Consider the following 13,804-nt stretch of genomic DNA (forward strand, 5'->3'; position numbering starts at 1 on the left):
CCACTTAGCTTTATGCTACAATCACATAGATCTAGACCTCACAACGACTTCTTCTTCTTCCCAGTTACCATGAACACACACCATTACTCGGCCAACTTCTCGCGAGCTCTTGTTGCACCAATCATACACATCCCAAATTATCATCCACCATCACACGCTCAACCTCCTAGGGGTCATACCATCTTCTTCAAGCGACCTAAGCTCACATCGCAATACATGCATCCCATGTTAGGCAGAAAGTAGAACTCTTTGTAGGAACCTCATCAAACTCATATTGACCTCCTCTAATGTCATTGCTATAGTTACATCCATCATGAGATCAATTGATCTCCCAAGGTCCCCACTGATCTGCCAGCCCTAAGAGTCCTTTCATTCATTAACATCACCCAAGGGAACAACAATATGTTTGAAACTCGAAGTCGTATTGCATCAAAAATAATGATTGAATACTCATTTTCCCACATTCCATTTGAGACCTTCTCATCACATTCAAAATTCCTAAGCACAGAAACTATCTCAGATATCATCTCCCTCGAACTATCAACATTGGGAACACTGGTTCAATCCTGAAGTCTCAACACATAACCATCTATGATATCTTCCTCTTGTGTTTCATCTCACCACATCGTACCCAGAGGCAAACAAATGAAGACCAACGTACCGATGGGCCTCAATGCATTCAATCAAGGGCGGAGACACCACAATGTTAACAAAAATTCCACCTAATTCGAAATATATTAAATCTACACCGTAGGCAACACCAACACTGGGCTGAAATGACAAAACACCCCTCCACAAGGCGATGATAATAGCCCACTCAAATACGCAGGGAGAAACATCTTGCACCGCATCTGTATCATCTTCACAACTCGTCGGTGCTCCACAACAACAAATGCCTGACGTCACGTACGAATGAGTAGGAAGGAACTGAAAGCACAAGCATTAACGAAATCAAGTTGTACGGTGAGGAATCAAGGAAGGGAAGTTCTCCTAATAGCCATGTAGCCTCTCGAAGATAAGAACAGACATCTCCGTACCGATTAGTCTACTAGACTTGCTCATGACTCATAAGACCTAAGTGAACCTAGTGCTCTGGTACTAAGCTGTCACAACCCAAAATTCATAACAGGTTGTGATGGCACCTAACGCCACCGTTAGGAAAGCCAATGGCGAACCATCTAATAATTATCCATTTTAATTTTTTAAAAAATAGGAATTTCATTAAATAAATAGAATAAAATTTGGCACTCATAGAAACTTATGCCTTTCTTTAATAAATTCCGAATATAAATAAATCATAAAGTGAAATGATAATAATAATAATAATAATAATAATAATAATAACAATTATGATCATCCACTAGGAATCCCCAAAGTCTGGTGTTACAAGTGCATGAGCATCTACTAAAAAGTGCAATAACAATACAACATTTGTCTGTAATACAAGATAAATGGGATAAAGCAAATAATTATGATGGAGACTCTATGTACTATGAATCGTAACATAGAATGCAGCTCACCATAAAGTCCCCTTGGCAGTTGCGCCTACACGCCCAAGTGACCACCAAATGAACATGTCAGATCCTGCACATTTACTGCAGAAGTGCAGCATGAGTACGTAAATAAACACGTACCAAGTAAGTAAGTAGCCTAACTCTAAAGAAGTAGTAACGAGGGGTCGAAATTGACACTTACTAAGAGTGTGTTACAATATCCTACTGAGGCGAACGACCAGATCCCATTAGCATAAGAAGCTTTAAGGGGTCCTTGAACCCACTCACGAATATATGTGTGAGTTATAAAATCTAAGGAAAATTTTCGATAAATATGCACAACGCGGAAGAAATTTGTAAGGGAAGCACAATTTTCCACGATTTATCAATTAGCTCGTCAAATATCTAAAATTGTAAGTCTATTACTCTACGTGAGTCTAGTCTCAGGTCGTAACACGAAATAAAGTAATTAAACAGGCAAGAATAACTCAATTAATACTATTAAAGCATGGCGTGAATCTAAGTCTACCCGAACATAATCAGAAACTCTAGCATAAGCACGAACACTCATCACTTCATACGTGTGTATCTCCCATAACATGTAGCATGTAATAAGTATAAAACCTACGGGGTAAATTCCCCCTCACAAGGTTAGAGAGGAGACTTACCTCGATCTGAAGTTTCATAACCAGCTCCAACGCCTCTCTGGCACCTCAAACCAACGCCCAACGATCCAAAACTAGTCAAACAATCATGAAAACCAATAAGAAGATACTCCAATACTCTTAATAATTTATTTATAACAATTTTCAACTCCGCTCGAAAAGTCAACAAAGTCAACCATTGGGCCCACGTGCCCGAATTTCAAAAACAAATCGAAGATAAACATTATTCATACCACCCCGAACTCGAATATATAATTTATTCCTAATTCCATACCCAATTCCGTGGTCAAAACTCGAAATTATAAATTCTAAGGCTCCTGTAAAAAATCCCACATTTTTCACTTAAATTCTTGAATTTACAAGCCTAAATTCGTATATTTAACTCACAACGCGTAGAAATCACTTACCTCATGATTGATGATGAATATGGCACTCCAAAATCGCACCAAAGTCGGCTCTGATGGAAGAAAATGAGAAAAATAGAGACAAATCCCGCTTTAAAACAATTCTGCTCAGGCCCACCCTTCATCGCGTTCGCGAAGACCTAACAATCCACATCATCGCGTTCATGTCCAAGCCGTTCGCAATGGACAACTTGCCCCTAGCTTGGAACTCCTCCTTCTTGTTCATGGTTGTCCTTCTGTGTTCGCAATGGGAAAACTGCACACCCAGCAACTTACTGCGTTCACGACTACCTTGTCGCGTTCGCGTAAAGTAAAGTCCCACTGACCCCTAATTCTCATTCACATTCGCGAAGTACAAAAACACAACCACCAATTTCTTTCTTCGCAATCGTGTAAGTCCACTCGCGATTGCGAAGCATGACACCAGTAGCACCAACAACCAGCAGCATCAAATCACCAAAACTTGGTCCGAAACCGAAACCACCCTGAATCACACCCGAGGCCCCCGGGACCCCGTCCAAATACACCAACCAGTCCCAAAACATGGCACGAACCTGCTCGAGGGCTCAAATAACACCAAACAACATCCAAACTACGATTCGACGATCAAAATTCTTCTTTTAACTTTCAAACATTAAAACTTCGACGAATGCGTCTGATTCATACTTAAATATCCCAGATGACGCCAAAATTTATGTACAAATCACGATATGAACCTATTCCAAGGCTCGGAACCTCAAACGGACATCGATAACACCAAAGTCCACTTCAAAGCAAACTTAAGAAATTCTTAAACTTTCAAAATGCTAACTTTTCATATTAAACGCTGAAATGCTCCCGGACCACTCGATACTCAACCCCAACATACGCTCAAGTATGAAATCATCGTATGAACCTATTGTAACCTTTAAATCTCGATTCCGAAATCGTTTACTCGAAAGTCAAACCTTGATCACCTCTTCCAACTTAAAGCTTCCGAATTGAAAATTTTCCATCTGAATCAACTCCAAACTTTCCGAAATTTAATTCCGACCACACGTACAAGTCATGAAATATGAAGTGAAGCTACTCAAGGCCTCAAATCGCCGAACAATGTATTAGAGCTCAAAACGACTTGTCGAGTCATTACAGTCGGAGTGTAGGCTTGCCGAAACTTGAATACGAGACTTTAAGTATTCAGCCATCTCAACAGTTGATTTTGAACCTTGTAATTTTTGATTTGAAGGAAGAAGAGATGAAGGACAGAACTAGTCCCAAAAGGCGTGCCTATTTAGTTTCAACATACTTTTGCAATACAAAAAATAAACTGCAATCACAATATAAATATGGAGAAATGTAATTTTAATGATGAATCTTCATGGATAGAATTCTGTTTGTTCCCTTGATTTTGCCACCAGATTGTTCTCCGTAATTCGAGGGCTGGATCATCCTCGAACGTTGGATGATGCAAGCAAACCTCCCAGGATGTATTTGATCACTCTGAAGGTCGAGCATTGTGTGAGTCTTCTTCTTGAAGTATTTGATTATAAAGAAGAACACCTATTGATCGCGACATTGTCTTGATCTCTTCGCAAATATTCGAAAATTTATGGGATTTTTTTAGATGACCTCAATTTTCGGGATCTTTATTTAAGGGAATATGTAACCCTTTTTATAAGAGTGACCTCGGGTTAGGGTAGAGTGGCCTCCAAGTTAGGGTATTAGAAAAGTAGTTTCCAAGCAATCCTAATAGACTCCTAGAATTTCAAGAGTCGTCTTGTAGCGTCTTGAATTTAGGATTCAACCCAAATTTCATATGGGCTTGATCCGTTAAAATTTTGATTTCTACACGTACCATTTTCGAATTACTTTACACAGTACACCTTTTCTTACAACTTTAAAATAATTCTTTATTCATTGATAACGTAAAATTAATACAAAGTTATATCCAAAGAAGTCCAGAACACTTTGTTCTTGTTCAATTTTTTACACTGACAAATGAAATTTTTTATGTATACACATGGACTAAACTAAGGTAATTCAAAATGGCCTTTTTAGGTTCTTCAAGTCCAAAGAATCAATACACTCTATCCTACCTCTATGCAAATTCAACAATTTCAACAACTCACTTGCCTTCTCCTTAGTTCTTTCACTACAACCAACTTGTATTAGCAACAATAATTTCTGAAAAGCACCAACTTGAAGTGCTTCAATTAGCACAACATTACCATTTTCCCTTTGCTCCCTCTTCCCAATTAGTTTCCATAAAATTGAAACTGAAAATTCAGTTGCCAAATCTGAAACTCTCAATAATTTCTTGATCAAAACAGGAATGGTTAAAGCATAACCATAAGCCCTTCTTTTTCCTTCTTCTGAGCTGCAAATTCCAACCAAAATACCTAATGCTTTTTCACATATGCTTTTTTCACAATCCACAAGTATCTCTATAAGCAATTCCACTAACCCCAAATCAGCAAATTTCACTCTAGCCTTTTGGTTTATAATTTGAGATGAATTAACCATATGGTAAATAGTTAATAATGAAGCTTTTGTAGTAGTAGGGCAAATTGGCTCTTTCACCAGCTTCACTAAAGCTTCTAAAGCTCCATCAATTTTTAATAACTCTTCTACTCTCCATTTTTCCTCTATTTTCATAATTTCTTTTAGCAATAAAACTGAATTTCTCCTGCTTGATAAACTCCCACATTTCAAGAACCAAACCAAGCAATTTAACGATGATTTTGATCCAAGAGTTGACTTTGACTCACCATCTAGAGGCAATAAAATAGTCAAAGTTGATAAGATTTCTTCCATTGTTTCAACATCATGGACCGATAATTTCTCCGAAAATCCAACAAGTGTAGATGATAAGATCTTTGCAGCTCCATTGGTGATAAAACAACGTCTATTCCTCGCGCTTTCTTTTATCATTATCTTCATTTTCAAGACCAGTGCTCGACAAGAGTTCTTTGAGTCGTGCTGCTCTTTTAAGCAGCAAGACTCAATCTTCCTAAGAATCTCCGTTACCTCTGATGAGGTAACGGGAATTCTTGGAGTTGGGATTCTCTCAACTCCGTGATCTTTATTCTCAACACACCATTGTTGGATCATTTTTCTCATGGTGTGATTGGGAATTGGCTCAAGAGATTTCAATCCTTGTTTGGTGATTGGACATGTTTGATTTCCACCCTCAATCCATGTTTCAATACTCTCTCGATCGTATGTTATCCCTGTGGATAAAGTCACTGGATCCTTCATTAAATCTAAAGAAATTGGACATTTGAAATGGCTAGGAATCATTAACAACTCCATAGTTTTTTCCTCTATTAATTCTTTCTTTGATGTGCTTCTCTTTGCTGCTCTTCTCTTTCTCCATGTTGACATCATTGTTTGTTAAAACACAAAAATTAATTTGATCCAAAAATCTTTGAGAACAATGGGTTGTGCTTTGTGATTTAATTTTCTTGTATGGGAGTTTGGTAGGTAAAGTTTATGTAGGATTTAATGTGTATATATAAGTGCATGTGTACGTGTGAGATGCCACGCGGTTGAACTTTCTGCATTTAATATAATTAAAGGAGTATTAATATAAAAAAATTCTAATAACAAAATTATTCAAGAACGTGTGAGGGAGAGAAGCTGGGAACAGCGAGATTGAATATTGACTAAGAAAATGGAAGTGTTGAATAGGGTATGGGGCAAAGAAGGGATGCTTAGGACATTTGGTTAGACTAGAAATGTCAAATGTAAGAATGAATATTGAAGAAAAAAAAATCGAAAGAATCAAAAGGTTGGTTTAAATTTGACTTGGAGAACAGAGAGAAGGCCTGCAACAAAAGACTGGTTGGTGTACTAACCTGACTCATTTGAAGAGAAAATGAATATATAATGGCAATTATTTTTATTATTTTTGTAAAAGAATCTTTTATGATCGATTACAATTTGAACCAAAAAAAAATATAACTTTCATAAGAGTTTTATGTGTGGCATAACTAGTTGTCTTTAGTTTTCGACTTACACATGAAAAGTAAGGACTATATTTTCTTACTTTTTCCTTTGGTTAATTTAAACATTGGGGAAATGAAAATCTCATTCAGAGAAAGGATATCCCAAAGTCTAATAAAATGATAGTTGTATTTAGTTGAAAGTATAATGTCATTTACATCCAAATAATTAGTTGTAATAAATTTTAGTTACTCGATAATTAATCCACAAGTTGAAGTGGATCACCATATATAAAAAAAATTATCAATTCTTCACTTTCATTTTATTTGGCAGTGTTTCACTAAGCATTCGGAGCTTAAAAAAGAAAAGAATACTTTTAAATTTCAAACATATCATAATGTTTACGTGGCTATAGAAGAATGTCGTTAGAATAAAAATAAAATTTCACGTGTGAGGGGGGCAAATGTTATATGAGAAGATTAGAATTTAAAGGAAGTGAACATGTATACGCTTCCTTTTGTTTACACGGACTCGTTTTACAGGTAAAGTTGTTACACGGTTTTTAACGAACCTAACGCGCAGGATATAAAAATGTAAGGTCAAATACTAATAATGACTAATGATTATATGATTCTTTCTTTTTTTTTTTGTTGTGACTCTATAGTATTTTTTATTTCTTGTTCTATATTCGGTATCTGTTTGATTCAAAAGATATTAAAATTTTTTTTGAACAAATCAATCAAAGATGAAGAGGTAAATGGTAGATGAAGATAATAAACTCTAGGATAATAACAATAGAGAGAAGAGAGTTGTAAACTTTCTTTTCATTCAAGGTTGGTGAGTTTTACAAAGTGTTCCTCCCTTGTTACAAGGCTCTCATCCCTCCTGAGGAATTCCTTCCAATCGTAGAAACGACATGCAAAGAATCTTTTAAGGAATATTCTCCATATCTCCTAATGGGCTTACTCTACTGTCGAGGTCGTATTGTTCCTTCTTTTACCACAAGGTTGTATCCCTCTGGGCGTCAACTCGCAGGTGCTCGATCGTTTGTCGTGTTCACTGTAGGTCGTGGTCGGTCAAATTCAGACCCATACCGAAGCACTGAAGAGTACACGCTACCGGGGGTGATGTCAGCTTTACGTACGCCCTCATTACGCGGATTTTCGAGGCAAGGACTGACGGCTTGGCTCTTTAATTCTTGCGCTAATTTGAGGTCTACCGCCTCGGTTCTGACGCCACCCAACCCTATAAATAGATGAGGGGTTTGATTTTTTGAAATTTTTTAGCCATTTCTCTCTTGATAGCCTCTCAGTCTTCTTCATTTGTTCTTATATCCTCCTGCTTCCGTTTCCGTTCTTCACCGAAAGTTTTCTTCTTTTTTACTCCCTTTGTGTTGCTACTCCTTTAAACGATACTATGCCGAGGTCTCCTCGTGCTAGTGAAGAGGTTCCTGAAGCCACCCCGTCATCCACAGTGCCTCTTTCCGGCAGCGGAGAAGTGTGGTAGAAGAGGGTGACAGCCCTCTTACGGTGGAGGAGCTACTACCGAGGCATCCCTTGTCCCAGAGTGATTTCCTCAAAGATCCACCTCCTACTCCAAACCCCATATTTTTTTAGATGGAGCAGGTTCATCTTGATGCCCTTCATATAAAGTATGGTATTCCTGCCCATGTAGAGATGATTCCGGCGGCGAAAGATTACGCTGACGTCTACAGACCTGGGTACTGTGCTTTCTACGAGTATACTTTCATGATCGGCTACACCCTTCCTCTCTTCCCTTTAGCGGAGGAATTCTGTAGATTTTACCAGGTTTTCCCAGCACAGCTTTCGCTGTACACGCTTAAGGTACTTCTACTATTGACTAAGTATGCAGAGTTGGCGGAGTGTAGCGTCTCTGTCCATCATCTTTTGCACCTATTCACACCTGGCTTCCTCAGGGGTACCATGATGCATTTGAGACTTGTGGTACGAAAGGGTTGGTGGTCGGGACGAACGACCGGGCGAGCCGTAAGTTTTGGCACAAGTATTTCTTTATCATGACCGAACACGTCGTTTCTGACTTTGCCAGATTTCCGGTGCCATGAAACGAAACTCGTAAGTGTCGTCGTTCGTTATGTTCCCCTCTCTTATATAAATATTGTAACTTTTACTTACTCGCCATTTTGCAGCTCTGGGCCGTCTACCTCGCCCTATTGTGGGTATCAAGGATTGGGTAGCCCGCCTGTTGCCTCATGCGGCAGAAACTCGGACTTGGCCCGCCTTCGTGCAGCGTTATGGCCCTACGGTTTCCTCAAGTAAATATTTGACTTAATGCCTCATTGGCCATGCGACCTCGCTTAATAGTACGACCCTTTGTGATGACAGGTCGGGGAGCTTCTACATAGAGGGCGCCAGTTCTCGCCTTTAGACGAGCCGTCGCTACTGCGGACACGCGATTTATCTTGTGTGAGTCTGTTCGGGAGAGTCATCCTCAACCTATTCAACTGGGAGATTGTCTCGAACTGTGTCCACGAGGGAAGAGGTTTCGTCGGTACCGGCCTCACATCTATTGGATTAATATTCTAACGGTGATGAGCCGCTAGAGAGGAAAAGGAGGAGGTTGGAACTGGGGAAGGGCGTAGCTATGGACGCTGACGTCAGCAGGGTGTCCTGGGCAGCCCCGGTGCCCGTATTTATGGCCGATGCCATTTTGTCGGGAGGTCTCCCCAAGTGGATGGAATTGGCCCGGGAGCTGGTTCAGTGCGCTCCGTTAAGGGTAGTGCATCGTCTAATGTTGGAGAACCTTGTATCGAGGGTGACGACTCGAGTTCGGATATAGACCCGGAGGATGTCAATGAATTTGTGGGTCGCCATACCCATGTGGAGGTTAGGATGGACGGGTTCGACCGTTATGTGGTAGTCCCGGGGAACTACAACTTGCTGTTGAACAGCGAGCAGGTGGCGTCGGCCCTCGCTCCTCTATGTGCCGCTCCTGAAAGGGAGATGCTTGGAGCAATGAGCGACGTGGAGTTATCTTAGAAGGTCACTGGTATGGCCCTGCAGGTAGGTTCCTTTCCTTCTCTTTTTATTGTTAGGTTGGTGCGACAACCGTCATTTTGCATTTTGTTTTCTAACTTCTGCCCTTCTCTTTTGTTAGACCCTCGTCCTGGAGGTGGAGAGGGAGCTTCATGAAAGAAAAAAGATAGGCCTTTATAAGAAGATGTCGTCCAAGTATCAGCAGTATCGTGCTAAGCATCAAGCGATGTCTGACATTTATCATCAGGATCCCGAGTTCTAGGTGTTTCGCGAGGGGCTTAAGCAATGGGAGGACCAATTGGAGCGTAGGATAGAGGAGTTGAGGGAAAGGGATGGGGAGCTTGTGAGGGTTGTTGCCCATAATACTGAACTGGAGGCCTCCCTTAAGGCAAAGAAGGACGCGCTCGAATTGAGCAAGGGAGTGACGGCTAAGAATGCAGACTTACAGCTGAATGTGGCCGACTTGACCGCTGAGTTGAATGCTAAGGTAGCAGAGATTGATGGGCTCAAGGGAGAGCTGAACGTCAGTGTCGATAAGCTGGCGGCAGCTATTTCTGAGTCGGTATCTTTGGAAGATGCTCTCCGTATTTCCAGGTAGGAACTTACTAGGGAGAGGGAAGCCTCTAGTCATCAAGTCGCAGGGCTCGAAGGGCATGTCTAGGAGCTAGAGGCGGAGTTGACTGCATTACAGGGACAAATGGCTTCACTGAGGGCGGAGGAGGCAAGTCGACGCTCTCAGCCTTCTACGTCTCGTGCCTCAGCTGATCCGGGTGTGCCCCATTGTTTGTACAAGTTGTGGGTCCATGTAGAGGCTTAGCTTGATGTGTATAAGGCTTTTCACGCTTAGGTCAGGGCTACAGAGGCAGAGGTTCAGGTTGTGCATGCCGTCGTGAAGCTTGTAAGTCATGCGGGTACGACCCCCTCACTCCTGACGGGAAAGGCATCAATTTCGATGACGCGAATCATCTTGCTTCAGATTCGTGGTATGAAGACGCTTACCCTGCTGGGGATGATGTGTAGCCTTGGGCCTATTTGTAGGGGCAAATGTAAATGATATTTTGCTGCAATGTAAACTTTACTTTCATCGGTTTGTTTGTTTGTCATTTTTTCTTTTATTTATTGCATATGATATTGACGCCCTTGGCTATTGGGATGTTGCTTCGACTGTTGTCAAAGTAGAATCCCGTCATGGTTCGAACGAGGTCGAACTGGTATTTTCGTCGATAGCCTTGGCCATTGGGATGTTGCTTCGAACTGTCATTGAAGTAGGATCTCGTCGTGGTTCGAACGAGGTCGAACTAGTATTTTCGTCGATGGCCTTGGCCATTGGGATGTTGCTTCAAACTATCGTCGAAGTAGGATCCCATTGTGGTTCGAACAAGGTCGAACTATTATTTTCGTTGATGGCCTTGGCCATTGGGATGTTCCTTCGAACTGTCGTCGAAGTAGGATCCCGTCGTGGTTCGAACGAGGTCGAACTGGTATTTTCATCGATGGCCTTGTCCATTGGGATGTTGCTTCAAACTATCGTCGAAGTAGGATCCCGTCATGGTTTGAACGAGGTTGAACTGGTATTTTCGTCGATGGCCTTGGCCATTGGGATGTTGCTTCGAACTATCATCGAAATAGGATCCCGTAGTGGTTTGAACGAGGCCGAACTGGTATTTTCATCGATGGCCTTGGCCATTGGGATGTTTCTTCAAACTGTCATCGAAGTATGATCCCGTCGTGGTTAGAACGAGGTCGAACTGATATTTTTGGAGATTTGACTGTGTTCCCGTAGGAAGACGTCACCTGTCAATTAGTGGAGATCTGGTTCTGCACATGCTATAGAGATTTGATCCTTTCGTGAAATGGATATTAGATTTCGTTCATACAATGGAAATAAGATTTCGTTCATACAATGGAGATTAAATTCTGTTCATACAATGGAGATTAGATTATCTGTATGTAGTACATTCATTACTTCGATCCCGAGATCATATTGATGGGTTGAGGTAATGAACAACGTGTCGACCCTTAGGGCGTCTCCTTTGCTGCCTTGTTAAAAACCTCCCCAGGAAAACCCGATTGGGACAAAACCTGGGTGAGGGAAAAAGAGTACGACTTAGGTGACACCTTTTAGAAGTGGAAATACTTGAGGTGGGCGATGTTCCAGTTGTTTTAGAGCAGTTTTCCCTCCATTGTTTCTAGCTTGAATGCTCCTTTATTTGTTACTGCTACGATTTTATATGGTCCGTCCCAGCTTGTTCCCAATTTTCCTTCACTAGGGTCCTTTGATGCCGGTGTTTTGGCCTTGAGGACGTAGTCGCCAACTTTGAGTGATCGCATCTTGGCTCTTTTGTTGTAGTATCTTTCTACTTGTTGCTTCTGAGCTACCATTCTTATGTGGGCCATGTCTCTTCGTTCTTCAACTTTATCCAGATCTTGTAGCCTACTTTCGTCGTTGTCTGTTCCGCTCTCATTGGAGTATCTCAAGCTGGGCTCCCCGACCTCGACAGATATAACCGCGTCGGTCCCATAGACCAGTGCGTATGGCGCTTCTCTCGTGCTGGATTTTGGAGCAGTGCGGTATGCCCATAATACTTCAGGTAGTAGTTCAGGTCATAGCCCTTTAGCTTTCTCAAGCTTCTTTTTCAATATGTTTAGTATTACTTTATTGGAGGATTCGGCTTGGCCATTGGCGGCGAGGTGATATGGCGTGGAGAGTATTCGTTTGATGTGCCACTTTTCGAAAAACTCAGTCGTTCTTTTTCCGACGAATTGAGGTCCGTTGTTGCAGCTGATTTCCTTGGGGATGCCAAAACGACATATAATATTTTTCCATATAAAGGCGATGACCTCTTGCTCACGTATCTGAGTGTATGCACCTGCTTTTACCCATTTAGAGAAGTAGTTAGTTAAAACTAAAAGGAAGCGTACCTTACCTCGCCCTGCTAGGAGGGGGTCGACTATGTCCATTCCCCATTTTATGAATGGCCATGGCGAAGTGACGGAATGGAGGAATTCTCCTACTTGCTGTATCATAGGGGCGTAATTTTGACACTGCTCTCACCTTCGGACATAGTCTGCGGCTTCTTTTTTCATGCTAGGCCAGTAGTAACCGGCGGGGATGAGGCATCGAACGAGGGCATGATTTCCCGTGTGGGCGCCGCAGTGCCCTTCGTGTAGTTCTTCCAGTACTCGTCTTGTTTGATGTGATCCAATACATTTGGCTAGGGGGTCTCCGAACGTTCTTTTGTAGAGATCATGGTTTATTAGGCTGTATCGAATGCATGTACCCGAACTTTTTTGGCTTCTTTTTTATCTTGCGGGAACGTTCCATACGAAGCAGTTACGCTAGTCCCAAGTTAGGTTTATATAATGTACCTCGACGTGGTCTATCGCGGAGTGAAGGAGGGTGACCACGTTTGCTTTGTTGATATTCCTGGTGGCCGCAGCTAGTTTGGCGAGGCCATCTACTTCAATATTATGCGCCCTGGGTATCTGATCGAGGTGGCATTCATCAAACTATGGTAGCAGTTTGTGGATTTCCGACTGGTATCTTTGTAGTCTCTGCTCTTTGATTTGGAAAGTCCCGGTGACTTGATTTACAATGAGTTGAGAGTCACAGTAGAGGATGAGGAGTCGGGCGCCGTATTTGAGGGCTAACTTCAAACCTGCAATCACAGCCTCATACTCGGCCTCGTTGTTAGTCATCTCGGGGCATCGTATAGACTGGCAAATTACTTCGCCTGTAAGGACATAGAGGACGAGTCCCGATCCCGAGGCATTAAAGGTGCCATCTGTGTAGAGGACCCAGAGGTCGGTATGTATGGAAGCGCGAAATGCTTCTTGTTCTATCTCGGGCAATATCTTCGCACTGAAATCAGCGACAAAGTCGGCGAGCACCTGCAACTTAACGGCGGTTCACGGTTGGTATGTTATGTCGTGATCGCTTAATTATATGGCCCATTTGGCAAGTCTACCCGATAGTTCGGGTTTGTGCAGGATACCCCTTAGGGGGAAGGTTGTTACCACCTTTATGGGGTGACATTGAAAATATGGTCTAAGCTTGCGTGAAGCCATGACCAATGCCAGAGCTAGCTTTTCAAGGTGAGGGTACCTTGTCACGGCATCGATTAAAGTTTTGCTTATATAATAAATTGGAGATTGCTTACCTTTATTTTCACGGACCAAGACTGCACTTACTGCGACTTCGGAAACTGCCAAATACACAAGCAGACACTCATCTGAATCCGCTTTGACGAGTAGTAGCGGCAGAGACAGATACGCTTTTAGCTTTCTCAGGACGTCGACACACT

General features: G+C 41.8%; 1 protein-coding gene across 1 annotated transcript; it reads right to left on the minus strand.

Annotated features, from left to right (window-relative positions):
- Positions 1-4,425: 4,425 nt before the first annotated feature.
- Positions 4,426-6,037, minus strand: LOC107832201 (U-box domain-containing protein 21-like). The gene has a single exon (XM_016660017.2). The coding sequence runs from the start codon at positions 5,926-5,928 to the stop codon at positions 4,582-4,584; it is 1,347 nt and encodes a 448-aa protein (XP_016515503.1). The 5' UTR covers positions 5,929-6,037; the 3' UTR covers positions 4,426-4,581.
- Between the last annotated feature and the right edge of the window lie 7,767 nt (positions 6,038-13,804).

The sequence above is a fragment of the Nicotiana tabacum genome, chromosome 16 (assembly GCF_000715075.1).
Source record: "Nicotiana tabacum cultivar K326 chromosome 16, ASM71507v2, whole genome shotgun sequence".
In the NCBI taxonomy this organism is placed as follows: domain Eukaryota; kingdom Viridiplantae; phylum Streptophyta; class Magnoliopsida; order Solanales; family Solanaceae; genus Nicotiana; species Nicotiana tabacum.

Coding starts and splice junctions, on each gene's coding strand:
- LOC107832201 (XM_016660017.2), bottom strand. CDS start 5,928: ATGATGTCAACATGGAGAAAGAGAAGAGCAGCAAAGAGAAGCACATCA.